At 34.6% G+C, this 18,076-nt stretch overlaps 1 protein-coding gene across 2 annotated transcripts in view; it reads left to right on the top strand.

Moving 5' to 3' along the window:
• Nucleotides 1-18,076, top strand: part of SLIT3 (slit guidance ligand 3) — a 505,354-nt gene that overhangs the window by 421,884 nt on the left and 65,394 nt on the right. For both annotated transcript variants that reach the window (XM_070739462.1, XM_070739463.1), the window contains 4 exons: nt 213-284; nt 8,986-9,149; nt 10,374-10,498; nt 14,549-14,646. In XM_070739462.1, the coding sequence (XP_070595563.1) occupies nt 213-284; nt 8,986-9,149; nt 10,374-10,498; nt 14,549-14,646 (459 nt within the window). The remainder of the gene's footprint in view (nt 1-212; nt 285-8,985; nt 9,150-10,373; nt 10,499-14,548; nt 14,647-18,076) is intronic.

Consider the following 18,076-nt stretch of genomic DNA (forward strand, 5'->3'; position numbering starts at 1 on the left):
AGCTGGATTGAACTGCATTCCACCCTGTACTGCCTGCTGCCCACCCTGATTGTGATGTAATACAATGCTTCCTTGTAAAATCTTTCTTGGACAAATTAGTGGAGAACATGAACTATATTGCTTCTTAAGTTATTTAGTCAATAGGTATTAAAAGATAACGTATACTGTATCATAACTATCTTCAAACATAATATTACTTTTTCTTTTCCTAGAACGCTTCATGGCAATGATATATCCAGTGTTCCTGATGGGTCTTTTAATGATCTTGTGTCACTTTCCCATCTGTAAGTATTGTTATCCTCAAGAGATTATAAACACTGTATAAATGGGAAATTGCTATGGGAGATTTGTATAGTTACCTCATGCCACGATTATCGTCATATGTATTTTATTCTATTTTCCAAGCAAATGTGAAAATAAAGCTAACTTTGAAACCTTAATCATCAAGAGAAAATAGAGCAAATTTTCAGCAAAATATGAAAAACTTATTTTAACCTAAATGTTGAAAAACATATGGATAAATGATCAAGCAGGCTCATGCTGTTGATTCTTAATCTGCCAAGTAGCAGTTGATACTTAAATTTCCAAAATACTTTTTCTTTATTAAAATAGGACAGATCTCCACTTCTTCACTCCAAGGAGAATAGATTTGACATTGCTTGGGGGGGGGGGAGAGAGAGAAATGGAAAAAAAGAAAATAGGAAATAGTAAAAAAAAAAGAAAAAAAGGACAAGTTAGAAGCCACGTAGGGACATATAGTTGCTGGAAAGATACCATCATGATTATGCTTTATGAACCATGTTATATTATAGTTTCTTCACACCCCATTTAAATTCCTATATTTCCCATTTGCTGTATCAGGGTATTTTGGGAAGATTGGCATTCTGAAACAGGTTTCCAAATAATATAAGCCCAACAAGGAATTTGTGTTAGCCTATATTATATCTATTCATTTTAACCCCATAGTGATCATGGAAAGGAATTAAAATACATGTTTAAATTTATAAATATTTCAACCTTTTTTTAAATTTGTGTCCATTGCTCAAATAGCATCTATTTGTTTAAATAAATATATGTTATTTGTGCAGGATTTATTTATTTTTATTTATTTGTTTGTTTTACCATGTACATACTGGTGGTATACAAAGATATAATATTTACATATGTGATACTAATAAAAGAGAAACATTAGGACAGGGGACAGAAGGGACTGGTGCACTTATGCACGCCCCTTACTGACCTCTTAGGAATCGGGAGAGGTCAACAGTGGATAATCTAAGGGTAAAGTTTTTGGGGTTAGGTGATGATACTAAAGAGTCTGGTAGTGAGTTCCATGCATCAACTACTCGTTACTAAAATGGTATTTCCTGCAGCCGAGTTTTGATCGGTTTACTTTAAGTTTGTATCTGTTGAATGCTCATGTGTTGCTGTGGTTGAAGTTGAAGTAGTCGTTGGCAGGAAGAACATTGTAGCAGATGATTTTATGGACTATGCTTAGGTCATGTTTAAGATGACGTAGTTCTAAGATTTCTAAACCTAGGATTGTAAGTCTAGCAGTGTAGAATATTCTATTACAAGTGGAGGAGTGGAGGGCTCTTCTAGTAAAGTATCTCTGGACATTTTCTAGGATGTTTATGTCCGAAATGTGCTGTGCGTTCCAGACAGATGAGCTGTATTCAAGGATTGGTCTGGTGAATGTTTTGTATGCTCTGGTTAGTAGTGTGAGATTACCGGAGCAGAAGCTACATAGGATTAAGTTAACAATTCTTGAAGCCTTTTTGGCGATGTTGTTGCAGTGGGATTTGGCACTTAGGTCATTTGACATAAGTATTCCAAGGTATTTTATGAACTGAGGGTTATCTGAAAGGTTTTGTTTATTCAACTTGTATTTGGTGTTCTGATTCTTTTTGCTGATGTCAATCAAAAAGACAGGAGGCAAGAATGCATGTTGTTGGGGAAGGCACATCTTGTCCTGGACAAAACCTTGTACCCCTTTCTATTGTCATCCATTAGCCATCAAGTTACATCTCATTGGGTATTGGAGATATTTACAGAGTCCCATTGGACAATTGATGCATGGGTGCATTTATGTTATTCACTGCCTATGTGCAGCTTTTGAGGTAACCCTTTTCTCCAGGGTTGATCAAGGAGGAAGTCTGTCTTTTTTAGAAAAGGTGGTTTTGTGGATTGTCACGTCTGATGCCTACAGAATATCACGTCCTTGTCTTATCGTGGTTTGCCAGCGATAGACTTGACAGTATTCTGTCTCCAATGTGTAGGGCAGAGCATTTTTTGGTTAAGATTTGGAGTTGCCAGATGTTTGACTATTCAGACACAAAGTCAAGGTCATTTCAGAGAGTAGCTCTGTTATCAGTGGTGTTGAAAAGTTTGACATCATCGGCGAAGAGAACACAGTTGCTTGTAATGTGATTGCAAAGGTCATTTATATAGAGTATGAAAAGTGTTGGTCTAAGTATGCTGCCTTGGATACACCACTCTTAACCGGAACAGGATTAGATATGGCACTCACTTCTTGTCTGTTTGATAGGAATACAGTTATCCAACTATGGAGGGACCCTGAGGTTCCATAGGATTTGAGTTTTAGAAGTAGTTTGTCATGAACCACTGAGTCAAAGTCTTTACAGAAGTCAATATAAATCGCATCTATAGATTTGCCCTGATCGAGATGTGTAGTCCATATGTTTTTGAAGTGAAAGAGTGCAGGTTGCAGGATAATTTTTTTATGAAACCAAATTTTTTGCTAGAGAGTAGGCTGTTAGTGGAGAGTAAATGATTGGTTTATGATTGATTCCATGACTTTGCATGTGACACAGCATAATGAGATTGGTCTGTAGTTTTCAACTAGACTGGGATCCGCTTTTTTGAAGATAGGGATGACCGTTGCTTGTGACCATAGCTTTGGTACTGAACTGGTCCTGAATGATTTTTCAACGATTATGCTTAGTGGTTCAGCTTTTTTAGGAAATATTTATTTATTAGATTTGGATGCCGCCCCTCTCCGAGGAATATGCACATAGACCATCAGGCCCAATTGATAGAGAAGGTTTAAGGTCGCTTAAAGCTTTTCCAGTTATGTCTTCAGTGAAGTCTATTTGAGTTAAGTCATTGTGAGTGTTTGAGATGCAATTGGTGAATTTTGGGGATGAGCCGTTGCTGTTTACAAAGACTGAGCCAAATAATGTGTTGAAGAACTTAGCTTTGGTTGATTCATCATGGCATTCTTTGTTGTTGGGTCCTTTTAGTGATGGGATGGGTCTTGAGTCCTTGAGTTTGTTATTTACAAAGTTGTAGAAGCCACGGTTGAATCTAGTGCACAGGAGGTTTTCCTCTTGTTTGCTGTGGTAATTGAAGCATTTTGTCTTTATTTGGTGGCATATACTTTTATAGCGGCTTTTAAAGTTGGCTATTTTAAAATTTATTTTATTATTTTATTATTTGAAGTTAGTTGGATGATACTTACTAATGAACAACGTGACAATGCTTTATCAAAGATCATGTTTAATTAAAGTCAAAATGATTTCCAGTCAGTTTAAATTCTACTAAAAATAAACATAATTTATCACATTCACTTAAATAAAGGCAAGTGAAATATGTTTGTGTTTATATATTATACCTCTGCTACTAGTAAATTGATAGTTACATATTAAAATAATAGCCTGTAAAACAACCTATTTATAAAATTAATTAATCCAATTGACACATCTGCCATTCTTTCTCAACACAAAAACTATCATGTATGGAACACAAAGGTACCACACAGAACTCTCCTTTTAGAGAAACTTCAAAAAATGAAAATACAAGGTAGAGATAAAATAGACAAAACATTGGTAAGGGGGAACAAAGCAAAACAGCATTGGATAAAATAAGATGAGGGACATGAGTAGTAGGACAGGAAGGAATGGAAAGAGACCAGGCCAGTAGTTATTTCCTAGTAGCAGTTCAGCCTACTTTCCAAATGTACCTAGACTTTGTAGCTGCAATTTGCCCTTCCATCTTCTGTTTTTGTTTTAATAGATTAGTTTATTTTTATCAGCAAAAGTAACATACAAACCTATTGTAAATAGGATTTTGAAAGAAATCCTACTGGATAAACACACTGCTCCATTTTGGGGATTATATAATAATTTTCATTATAATTATTACAATATCCGTTACCAGAAAATAAATGATCTGCATGAAACTGTTCTGCAAAGAAAGAATTATCCAGTAGAGAAGCTAGAAACAAAGAGATCCCCACCCCACAAAATTTCACAAGGTTTCTGTAACCACAGCTACTGATATGCCACTTGACAGTAATTCATCTTTCTTCATTTGTTCCACATCACTGCATACAGTAAATGTAAAAGTATGGTATTTTCTCTGAAATAATAAATTCTGGGCCCATTAATTATCTTGGCTGCTAACAGCCATCACATATATTGTTTACAGACTAGACTGGCATATAAGGGTTGAAATCATGTATGTATTTAGAATTGTTTCATTGGCACGTTATGTTCTTATTATATTTCCTTATAAATGAATATTATTACCTTAGTACTCCTACTTATCTTTGAAAATAATATGTAATGTTTAGTATGTAATATTTAGATTGCATCAATTGGAACACTACAAGATAGAAACAATCAATAGGCAAAGTGCCCACAGTTCAAATTATTAAAATTATGTTTGAAAAACACTACGGTCCTTAAAAGTTTGGGTTAAATCATGACTGATGGTGATCCATAAACTTAACTTCATCCTACCTTTCCTAATCTGTGTCCTTTAAATTTAGTTGATTTTAAAATATCCTATGTACATTGTATTTCCATATATAGTAATAACACTGAGACTGGGGATATAATTAACATATTCTACCCAAATTTCAGATATATTATAGTTGTCAGTTTGTTGATCAGGAGAAAGCTCCAACTCTTCTAAGGAATTTTAGAAACTTAGATGAACATGAATTCAACTTGTTCAATATCTTCTAACATTCTAACATAAGCCATTCAACCGAAGTGTTGGTTATTACTTATAAAGCCCTACATGGCTTAGGACCAGATTATTTATGGGACCGCATACTGCTTCACATATCCCAGTGACTGTTAGAGCCCAAAGAGTTGGCCTTCCCTGGGTCCCGTCAGCCAAGCAATGTCACCTGGTGGGGCCCAGGGGAAAGGCCTTCTCTGTGGCAGCTCCAACCCTTTTGAATCAGCTCCCCCCAGAGATTCGCGCTGCCCCCACCCTCCTGACCTTTTGTAAGGCCCTAAAAATACATCTTTGGGGCCATTGAGCATTGCCTTCATGCTCCAGCTGACGGTACAAATGACTGATTATGAATGAATATTAGATAAATGTTTTTAATTATGTGGGGTTTTAGATTAGGTTTTATATTGTTTTTAGGTTTTGTATTAGGTTTCTCAGCTTTTATATTGTATTTATTTCATTATATAAGTCACCCTGAGTCCGCTGGAGAAGGGTGACCTAGAAATCCAATGAATGAATGAATGAATGAATGAATGAATGAATGTCAATTATTTATTTTATTTGATTATTTAACTGTTTTTAAGATTTCTTTCTTATCTTTAAAATGTTTAATTTGTGTTATGTAACATCCATGGAAAAAGTCTAGGGTTTTTTCTCTCTTTCCAATGATATTTTGGGGAAAACTTAAGAAAATAAGCATAATTTATTATCAGTTTTGTGTACTTTTCCCAATAAATGTCATTCTCTTGTTGGTTAACAATGACATTTAAATCTACACGTTTAAAATAAGTGAAAGAGCAAAACAGATAATACAATTACACTGTCGATTAATAAAGGCTGAAAGCAAGAGAGAAAGGACATGAAATTAAAATGATGGAATTGATATTCCTCTTATTATTTGGTACTTTCCCTATTTTGGAAGATGTTTGAAGACTAAATTATAGATGTAACATTGTTGATCAATTGTATCTTTATTGGTCAATAAACTAGAGATAACTTAAGTATATAGATTTTTATGTTGTACGTACATGAGCAAATAATCTTTGCTGTGTGAAAATACAAGATATAAACTGGGTCACTTTTAGGAAACTTTGTTCTTATTATTTAATTTTATATATGAACTCTTGCTAGTAATTCAACTCATGAACTCTCAGCATGAGTTTGTCTAGGGCAAGCTTGTTTAATCAGTCATGTCTGTGGTTTTAGATCAACAACTTTAGTTTATAATTTTATCCATCAGTATTCCATCTGCTTTTTCCTCAGTAAATCATTTTTAATATCAACTTCTTTTCTAAAAGATATTTATGTTATCTGTAAAGAAAAAGTCAACATCCAGAATTTTCTTTTGATCATTCTTTTTGTAAATAATTTTCTAACTTTCTCTCTAGGGGCCGAATCCAACTAATATTTTCCTCTCCACAGGAACAATTTCTAAGCTTTAAGTAAAAAACTTAATGTCAGAAGCAGTCTCACTTAACCTTTAGATCATTATCCTAAAAAAATTATTCTTGAACTTCAAGGGTTTCTGAACTCTTAAAGCTTATATTAAAACAGAACCTTTACAGAAAGACGGACTTAGAAAATATGTTCAAAAGCCACTGAAATGGACAAGTCTTAAGTTTTTCAACTTCTATAAAAATTTGCAACCATTACTTGTTGTTAGAAACTTTTCTAAAAATTCACAGATGAGCATAAACATCATCATATTGAATATGTCAATCAGTCCAATATACTACCTAGTATTTATTTCCTAATATAAAAAACCCTAGTATTTATTTCATTATATTCCATCTTTCTTTTAAAATTCTTAAGAAAGGATCATCCCTCATTTATATTTATAACAACAAATTACTGAGTTAGGTCTGGATATTCAGCTTCTCCAAGACAAAGTCACCCATTAATTCTGTGATTGAGTTTTGATATAAATCTTGAATTTTTCCAGGTCCAGTTCAGTACAGTAAAAATTACTCTACAATAGTTCTCAACACCTGGAATAAACTCACTGATCTTAAGATAATATTGATTTCACTTGATAAAAAGTCTTACTGTATTGATGTTTTGGTTCTAAAACATCCAAACTATAAACCCTACTGAATTTAATGAAACGTCTGAAACGTTCATTTTGCAAAGCTAAATTTCCATTTTTTTTAAAGTAACATCCATTGTTCAGTAGCATTTATTTCTTAGTAGAGTATATAAGTATATAATATTGCACTGTAAATAAAATTATTTGTAATCATTATGTTAAACATCTATTCTTTAAAAATGTTAATATTTTAATAATATATAATAATATAATATTTAATTATTTAATAATATCAGAATTATATGAATCATTTCCTTATTACATAACCATAGCAGGCACATTATCTACAAAATAATACATTTAAACTCTTAAATTTCAAAAATAACAATACATTAAATACTTACCATATTTTTGGAGTATAAGATGCACCTGAGTATAAGACACACCTTAGTTTTTTCAGAAGGAGTAGGAATGAAAACAAGCCTACAAAGATTTAGGGCAGGAAAAAAACTTCTTCAGAAGGAGTAGGGAATTCATTAGCACCTAGTTATGGCTGGGGGGGAAAAGCTTAGAAAAAGCTACATTCAGAGTATAAGACACACCGAACTTTTCAGCTTCTTTTTAGGGGGGAAAAAGGTGCATTTTATACTCCAAAAAATAAGGCTATATATACTCTAATAACAAAATGCAAGAATAAAATGACAATACAGATAGTCCTAGTCATATGACCACAATTAGGCCCAAAATTTATGTTGTTAAATGAGATATTTGTTAAGTAAACTTTGTCCCATTTTACAAAATTTATGACCTTTCTTGCCACACTTCTTGTTAAGTGAATCGTTACAGTAGATAAGTTAGTAAACTGTTTGCTTACTGAATCTGGCTTCCCCATTTACTTTGCTTCTTAGAATGTTTCAGAAGGTGATCATATGACAGAGCAATGATCATAAATATGAATGGTTGCCAAGCAGCTGAATTTTGATTACTTCATAATGGGGATCTTTCAAAGGTCATAACTATGAAGAAAAGTCATATGTAACTTTTTTGCAGTGCTGTTGTAAATTTGAATGGTCACTAAATAAACTGTTCTAAGTTGAGGACTACCTGTAGAAAGCCAAAAGTTGCTTATAAAGTTATTCAATCATAATGTAATAATAAGAGTGCCATCTCCTTTATTGAGTTGGATGCAACATGCTTTAAGACAAAGAGATGGATGATTGGAGTAGAGAATAAATAAACAGAAATTGAAAAAAGATTAATGTGTTTTCTGATGTGTAGTCATTTTTTCCATTAGCCTACATGCACTTTATAATCTGTGATCACACCACCATTCCCAAATTTGTCTTTTCACTAAAGGGAGAATAATCATTTGCTTTTTATATAATTTATAATGGCTTCCAATTAGAAATTAAATGAGATAATGATTCAAAGTTGCCTGGAGCTTTTGAGATGAGAAGCTTGATAAGTTCTTAAAGTTACAAGAATAGATAAGATTCTACATTACTTACACTTGAATGAAATTTAACCATCTTTTAACTGGAGCTACACAACTTGTTCCAGATCTTGTGCAATGAGTCACCACTCATTGCACAAGATCTGGAACAAGTTGTGTAGCTCCAGCTCCATACTATATTGAGAATTGCTTTAAAAAATCTTTTCTCCTTGTGTCTGGTTTCCTTATTCTATGGCTATCTAGTTCAGTTACCTTTTTTAGACAATCCTGACCCTTTATTCAGTTCTTATGCATTAAGGTGAGGATATACCATGAGGTTCTTGCACAACTATAGGTACAGAAAAGAATGGGACTGTAAATACTGGCAGATGTTGGCAGCTATCAGAGACCAACTACTATTAAAAACTGGATGTATAAATCAAGGAATTTTCTTCTAATTGTACCAGCATAAAGAAAGGAGTCATGTAATTGGACAAATGTCTTTTTCTCCTTTTTCTCTTTTAAAAAAAAAAACATTTAGGGCACTTGGTACAAATCCTTTACATTGCGACTGTAGCCTGCGCTGGCTTTCAGAATGGGTAAAGGCAGGCTACAAAGAGCCTGGCATTGCACGATGTAGTAGTCCGGATGACATGACAGACAGGCTTTTGTTAACAACGCCAACTCAACATTTCCAGTGCAAAGGTAGGTATAACACTAGTCAACACAAAAAAACCATCAGCAAAACTAATATGTCTTTGGAGAGGGGCAGCATACAAGTCCAATAAATTATTATTATTATTATTGTTGTTGTTGTTGTTATTGTTGTTGTTGTTATTATTATTATTATTATTATTATTATTATTATTATTTATGGAGTTTGATGTGCTGATTCCAAAAATAGGCTTAGTTTTTCTCTATCACATAAAGTGTCTGCTATAGAAGCATTTTTGTTATTATGTTATTTCTAATATGTAGATTACACATGTTGCTTTCTTTTAATTTTGCATTTCTGTTGCCGTTAAATATAGTGTTTCCCTGTAAGGAATATTTTCAGTATTTGTAATGTTCCACTTTACAACATTCCATTGTCTGCCCCACTGATCATTATACAGCCACTCATAAGCCTGTCAAAGACAATTATATTAAGGATCCAGGTGATCCATAAGAAAAGATTTGGGTGTGAGGTGGGAATGGCAAGAATATATCTTCAACTCAGAATTTGACTGAAATTTACATCAAATTTATATTAACATTTTCTGAAAATTGTGGATTAAAAATGTATTCAAAGTGAATTATGTTTACCATTCAAATTCAATAGCTGTCATGTTTGAAATGTGTGAGATTTATTTTCTCTGTTTCACTAACTTTTCAGTCATTCATTCTTCATAGGAGAAAAAGGTGATACACATCATTCCCATTTCTCCATTGTGAGATAAAATAACTTTATCTCACATCAGAACTTCATCTTGACAGAATGCTTCACAAGATAGTAGAGAGATGGCCTTGAAAGAAATGTTGCAATTATTTGTAACACATGAGCTTAACCCTTAGCATTTTCTTTAAAAGGGAAAGTGTGGAGTTTCCAGGCTACCTCAAAGGGTTGACATTTCTTTAATTCATTCATTTTGTTGTTATAGTCTGATGAAATGAATCCTTCTTAAGATAGTATTTTTTCTAAGTTAGCTTTGTTCCAGCACAATGTTTGTACTTGAAATACACTAACTAAGGTCACTGATACATAATACAGGAGCAGCATTTAAATGTCCAAGAGAATATTTCTTATTTTTTTCAATGTATTTATATATGCGTGTTTATATTGACCATGAACCAAAGACTCTGAGTAATATTCATGTATATGAAGCGATCTCTTGAAAATGTTTTAAATTGTTGTTACACTTTTTCAGATGTATTTTTGTTTTATTGCAGGAGTTGTTGACATCAGCATTGTATCCAAATGTAATCCTTGCCTATCTACTCCCTGTAAAAATAATGGGACTTGCAACAATGATCCCGTGGATTTTTACCGATGTACTTGCCCATTTGGCTACAAGGTAGGGTAACTGATAATAGATGGGTTTCAGCATTGAATAGCAATAGCAGTGGCATTTAGACTTATCTACCGCTTCATATTTACAGCCCTCTTTAAGTGGTTTACAGAGTCAGCATATTGCCCCCAACAATCACATAATACGGGAGAGAAGATTGAACTGAAGAGAAATGAGTATTGTTCCAGTTGCTCAGTGAACAATGATAGTATACATGATCCTGCATCTCAAACACTTGTTTTTCTGAAGTGAGTGTAGAGATTTTTACAAAGCAGAACAAGTAGTTCCTATGTCTGTATATGTTACATTTGCATAATAAGTACTTAAAGACAGTATAAGATTGAGAAGTGAATTGCTTACAGGTGCTAGAAGAAGAAAAAACAGTGTCAAAACCCAGGAGCACAAATACAGGGAACACTGTATAAAGCTAAGTAAGCTTGCTTCAATAACTGAAAAATACTGTATCTCTACAACTGTGCTATACATTATTTAAAAATTGACTTTAGACAAGCTCAGATGTGAATATTATGAAAAGAGTATTCTTTTTATACTAAACTGTTCCCCACTAAAATATCATGCTAATTTGGTAACAATACCTTTCTTCCTTCTCACCAGTCAGCTTCAAACATGGCTGTTCATCTGGAATCTATTACCTTGAGAAATTATCCCAAACCTGCCCACTAAGCATTGTTATTCCTTGTTTATTGTAGATAAAAAGTAAACTTTCTATGGAAAAGTTCACAGCCATGTCAATAGGCTGTGGGAACTGTATTATTGGGCAAGAATGGCTTTTATTGAATATTCAATGGCAAGGCAATTCTATCTTTTTCTGAAACATATAATTTGATCATCACAGCAGGTCTTTAGTATATCACTATAAAGGAAATGATATGATTAAAACCAGAGAGATGACATAATTCAATAGGATATGCTGGATACATTTATAAAATCTTAAATAGAGATTCCAGTTGTAGAAAGCAACTGATGCCAGCTCTATATAGCAAATATATATGGGTATTCTTGCACCATAGTAGCAATGATTTTTTTAAAAAAAGTTTTATCCATCCATCTACATTAAACTTATAAGAAAATACTCTTGCCAACCTTATTGAAAGCCGATATTAAGGGCAGCAAGGAAAAATGTGGATTAGACCATTTTTCTGTTTGAGATTTGGAAACATTAGGAATTTGAGTCTAGAAACTTTGTAAAATCAAGAATGTGCTCTTCCTCTATTAAAATAAGTTGTTCCCTTGCATATTTGTAAGAATTTTGTTTATTAGAGGTGTCAAAAACATGAAAATAACTTTCAAAAGTATACAATCTGAAGAAATTATAAAAGAGCATATATCTAAATAGATATTATTACCCTAAAAAAATTATTCTTGAAACTCAAGGGTCCTTCGGGATTGGGTGGCATGCATGTTAAATTAATTAATAATAGATAAATAAATATAAATTCTTCTAGGTTATAGAGAAAACTACTTTTCTCTTTGTTTTTTCTCCCATAATGAATTGATTTTCCAGACATGGGATTTTAAAAAACTGTGTAAGAAAGGAATGCTTTCTGACACAGGATGTAGGATTGGAATATACCTTTTCTCCGTAAAGTTATCTTAATTTTACTGAGGAACATGAAGATTTTTTTTTTTAATTTTTTCAATAGTGAGGAAAATTTTGTCATTCCCAAACTGACTCTCCTTAGTAGACTAATCAGGGATCACCAATCCTTGGGCTGTGACCCACTAGTGGACTAGAGCTGGTTCAGAAGTAAGCAGCTAGCCAGTATGCATTGCATGCAGCTCAACTCACATGAGAAGTGTGCTGGTGTAGGCCACAGACCACCACTTTCATGGGCCAGTTCTCCTCTCCTAACCACCCCCACTGCTGAGAGGTTGAGGACCACTGGACTAAACTATTGGTTGAAGGTGGGAGTTTTAAATTTATTTGATGAAAAAAATAAGGGCTATACATAATTCAAAAATATTTCGAAGACATGGTTAAGGTCCACTCTTAAAATTAATGTAATTATTAAAGCTATACTTCTTCCTGGCCACCATTTTCCCCCAGGATCAGTGGAGAGCCTGAAAATAGTCTGGCTATGTTTGAAAATAGGATAGAAGTACTGTATTTGCATGAGATCCAAATTACTTTTTCTAAATAATTTTCAAGTGTGTACAGACAATACTACTAAAATATCTCGTCCATGTCCACTCTTTATAAATTTTTTACTTTCCATCTCTCATTTCAGTTCCTTTCCTTATATGGACATCTTCTCTTCAAATATAAAACATTCTTTTGCCACTTTTCTTCTATCTTAGAGAATATTGTTATATTTGGCTGGTATGATGGAAACCTGATCTTAGTTTGCTACCAGCAATAGCTGCTGGCTAGGTGGCTTCAGACCAGTCACTCTTTGTTAATCAAACCTTACTAAGCTTACTTAGTAAGCTTACTTACTTAATTAGCTTTTTAGAACTACGCGGTCTTTGGTTTGACCTAGGCATAGTTTATAAAATTGTCCACTGCAATCTGTCAATAACTACTTCAGTTTTAACCACAACAATACACGAGCACACTAAATATAAACTTAAAAGGAACTGATCCAAACTGCATTGCAGAAAATATAACTTCAAGAACAGAATGATCAATGCCTTGAATACACTACCTAGTTCTGTGGTTTCTTTCCCTAACCCCCCAAATTTTAACCTTAGACTGTCTATTGTTGATCCCATTCCTAAGAGGTATGTAAGGGGCATACATAAGCACGCCAGCATGCCTACTGTCCCTGTCCTAATGTTCCCTTTTATTTTTATTCATATTGTGTATTCGAATTATATATATAGTTATGTGTATTATCTAATACAAGATTGACAAAATAAATAAATTTAAATTTAATTAAATTAAGTTATTGTTGTGGGGGAAATGGGAATAGAGATGTTGTGTATGTTGCCTCAAGTTCTTGAAGCATCATACATAAGGCAGGCATGAATCAGATAAATAAATCAATAGTGTTCTCTAACCAGGATTCTCTTTAGACATATGGACATTGATTTCTTAGCAATGACAATGCTTATTGGAGAATTCATAAAGAATAGTTCTTGTGTTTAATCTACCTTTATTGATTGTAAAATGAAGTATATAATTTAACAGGACTCTATGGTAAAGGGAGTAGAGAAAATATAGTAAGAGGTGTAAATATGCTTGCACTTTAGCTACAATTTTATATTGTATATTCCCTGGTATCCACAGTCCTTTTGGAATAAAGCCAATGTAGCTGAAGGGAACCCTAACTTGGATAAAGTTGTATTTTAATATATGGTAAATTACATTGTTCACGGAAAAAACTTCAGGAAATAAAATTTTTGTCTGAATTGTAAAAACATGAACTATCAAAGCTTTGTATGAATGGATTCGAATATTATAAAAGACAATGGGTTCATTTTATTTTACATCTTTATAGCAGTTCCATACCACATTTAATATGACTTCTTTGTACAAACATTTGTACATAGAATCTCTTCCTGTATTATATGCAAAGAATCAGTCTGTGGACAATGCATTTCATAAGCATAGAAGCTCATCCTGAAACCTCTATTAGAAAGAAATAATACTGTCCTTGGAAAAGAATGCTGATGATTGAACTCTACAATAAAATCAGTGCTGTTGGATTTTTTACAAACATACTTTGGAGAGGCTTTTTTTTTTTTTTTTTGCTAAGGGATTGATTAACCTAACAGCTTAAGTAAGTGGCTGTATGTCTCTTTGCATATAAATGTTTATTGTTTATTGTGTATTGTTTTTACTGAATACTTTACAAGGACATAATATGGACCACGCATTCAAAAACTGGATGATAAAATGTCTTTCACCATCCAGTTCCAAGTACTTATGTATTTATTATCTTCTTGCTGCCTTGCACTGCTTTAATAGGAAAAAAAATAAGAATCCGAAGGATGCATTCTTTGTGTCTGTGAAGGACAGGTTAGGAAAACAGAGTGAACTTTTCTGTCAGTGATAGAAAATGACGAATGTTTTCTGTTTAACTTTTACTATAGGGTCGAGATTGCAGCACACCTATTAATGCTTGTATTCAGAATCCATGCCAGAAGGGGGGAACTTGCCATCCTACTGACACAAATCAAGAAGGATTCAGGTAACCAACAACAAAGTGTGATTAAAGCCAAGGCAATGGCTAAAGCAACTTGTTTTCATTACTTTGATGCCATAAAAGGCTACCGTACAAAACCATCCCAAAGAATTTAAACTAAAGCATGTTCTGGATTGGCAAAGTAAATCATTGGCCAATCGCTTTGAATGAGAAAGCTATACATGCACTTAATCTTTCCTGTTTCAAACCAGAGACCTTAAAAGTATTTAACTTTGTCTTTAGCAAGACCTTCATCTGAAACAAAGAATTATATTTGGGTCAGGGCTGGGTGGATAGTGTGCATGCAGCCATCCCATTTTGATTTTAATGATGTGCTCTGGAGCATATGGGAGTTCTTTACAAGGGCTTGTAAGTCAAATCTGTTCAGAACACAAAGCAATGATTTCAAAGATTTGCAGACAGGTGCTATATTAAGCTGTTAATATATGCTTTATCTATTGCCACTTCTCTTATTAAATCCCTACCACCTCCAAGTTCAAACCATTCCACGGTTCATTGTACATTGTTTAAAGTAGCTTGCCCCAAAGAATCCATTTGGATTCTAAGAGGTCTCAGAAATATTTGGGTTGATTCTGCAAATGATTCTGTCAATTTCTGTTTGATACTGTATCTGAGTACGAGGGTTGACAAGTTTTTTCTAAATTGGTTTTTCAACATACAGTATTTCAAAGATGATCCTATAATATGTGAAAGAACTGCAGGTCCTGACTTGAATCTGATAAGGCACAGCATTCTTAAAGCCCATCAACAAAACCATATCTTCATGGCACTCCAGAAGTGTAGCAAGGAGGGGATCAACTTTATTTCCAGAGGAATGTTGTTCCAAAAGGAGGAATGACTACAGAGAAGACACTATAGAACACAGCACACCAGAACAACTAGACACAAGAACAGTTTTTTCCCAAAAGCCAGCACTCTCCTAAACAAATAATTCCCTCAACATTGTCAAACTATTTACTAAGTCTGCACTACTATTAATTTCTCATCATTCCCATCACCCATCAACTCCCACATGACTTTATGACTGTAACTTTGTTGCTTGTATCCTTACAATTTTTACTGACTGGTTCCTAATATGATTTAATTGCTTATTTGTACCTGGACTATCATTAAGTGTCGTACTTTATGATTCTTGATGAACATAGCTTTTCTTTTATGTACACTGAGAGTTTATGCACCAAGACAACTTCCTTGTGTGTCCAGTCAAACTTGGCCAATAAAGAATTCTATTCTATTCTATTCTACTCTTCTAGATTCCATGGGGTATACTTCCTTAATAGATAGGATCTATAACATACCCAGTCTTTCCACTGGTGGCCAAGTACAGTAATACCTCATGATACGAACTTAATTGGTGCAAGGAGGAGGTTGGTATGACGAAAGGTTCGTAAGACGAAACATTGTTTCCCATAGGAAACAATGTAAAGTCAATTAATCCGTGCAACCAAAAAACCCCCGCAAAAAACCGGCTTTCGGCGACTGCTGGGAAGCGGCGCGGCTGTTTTAAAAGGTGACAGCCGGCCTGGGGGGCTTCCCAACACCCCCCCCCCCCAGTTCGGGGGGGTGCTGGGAAGCCCCCCAGGCCGGCTGCGACCTTTTAAAACAGCCGCGCCGCTTCCCAGCTGTCTCCTGAAGCCGAACGCCAAAGCCGAACTTCCGCATTCGGCTTCGGGAGACAGCTGGGAAGCGGCGCGGCTGTTTTCAAAGGTGACAGCCGGGCTGGGGGGCTTCCCAGCAACCTCCCGAACCGAACCCGGGGTTCAGAAAAATTTTGCCTCTTCTTACGAACTTTGTTCGAGTTACGAACCGGCATTCGGGAGGCTTCTGGGAAGCCCCACCGCCCGGCTGTCACCTTTTAAAACAGCCGTGCGGCTTCCCAGCAGTCTCCGAACGCCGGTTCGTAACTCGAAAAAAGTTCGTAAGAAGAGGCAAAATTTTTCTGAACCCCGGGTTCATATCACGAGTTGTTCGTAAGACGAGGGGTTCATATCTTGAGGTACCACTGTAGATGTAACTTGGGAAAACACAGTTTATCATATATCCTGGTCCCAAGTCATGCAGGGTTGTACTCCTGTCTCCTCCTTCCTGAATTTTTTTACAAAATCCTCAGAGGATTGTTATAATACTTTATGTGAGGTTTTTGAGAAAAATACCTTTGGTGACCAATTCTGATGTCGTCTGATGAAAAGCTAACTATGAATATATCTACTGACTCCTTGTACAATTAAATAGGATATATTTCAAACTGTGATATCTGGGCATGTGGACAGATTCTTGGAACCATGTTCTTCACCTTTCTCAAAGGTGGTTGATAAATCTAGCTAAAGATGCTGTAGTTCATATCATACATCTTTGTCAATACTTCAAAGTAGACCAGATTAGGAAACCAAGGTTTCTGCATTTTTTTATGAAGTGATATTAACAGAATCTTGCAAGTTTGAACGCACTTCCCCCTCCTTCATTATCTTCCAGAAAACTAGACAGGGTGAAGCCTGAAATACTTTCTCATATTGTTTCAATTGTTGTTGTTATCATTATTATCATTGCTATCATTATCATCATCATCCTAACATTGTCTTGGTTCTATGTCTGCTCCCTGTTCCTCAAAGTTATTTTTACAGCCTGTTACAATCTCACTCTATGCAAGAACAGAATGTATCCTTGTTTAAGGGTACCAGTTGTTAGTAATCTTTTTAAGAAACCTACCTGGATCCCTCAAAGATGGGTGATTATGAGCCTGTCTGTAACTCCCATATTTAGACAGGTAGCTGATAGGTGCTTTTCAACTGCAGGCAGACCTGCAGGAAGCAAATTATTTTGACAATTTTAAAATGACTTCAATTAGGCTACTAATTGAGATTGCCTTGATTAGATCGGTGTATTATTTTTGTCTTGGGGTTGACAGAGGGAACACAGCCTGTTGGTTCCTTTTGACCTCTCAGCTTCCTTTCATATCATTGCCTTGGAAGAAAGCCATAGCTTTCTAATGGTCCCATTATTCAGTCTCCAACACTTTAATTATCTACAAGAAACCACTGAAGGGAATCAGAAGTTTTGGAGTTGTGTTCTATCAGTAAGCTGATCATATCAAGATTTATTTTTCAGGAACCAATGTGGCTTCTCTGAATGCCTGTCTACAGGCAGTAATAGAGTAAATGAGAGAAAAATTGAAATTGAATCCAGAGAAGGAAATGAAGCTTATTATACAGGTCTATAATAATTCAGGGGAGATGATAGATCAGACGTTCTGAATGGGATTTCATCCTCCATGAAAAATATTTTTGGTTACAAATATCTCTTTGGTTCGGAATTAGGGACACCTTTTGTCAGCTTTAATTGATTTGCCAACTTTAAACTTTTTGGAATATTGTGATCTTAAACAATGGTTCATGAACTCAGGTAACCTCCCAGTGTG

Source organism: Erythrolamprus reginae, chromosome 2, assembly GCF_031021105.1.
Source record: "Erythrolamprus reginae isolate rEryReg1 chromosome 2, rEryReg1.hap1, whole genome shotgun sequence".
Taxonomy (NCBI): Eukaryota; Metazoa; Chordata; class Lepidosauria; order Squamata; family Dipsadidae; genus Erythrolamprus; species Erythrolamprus reginae.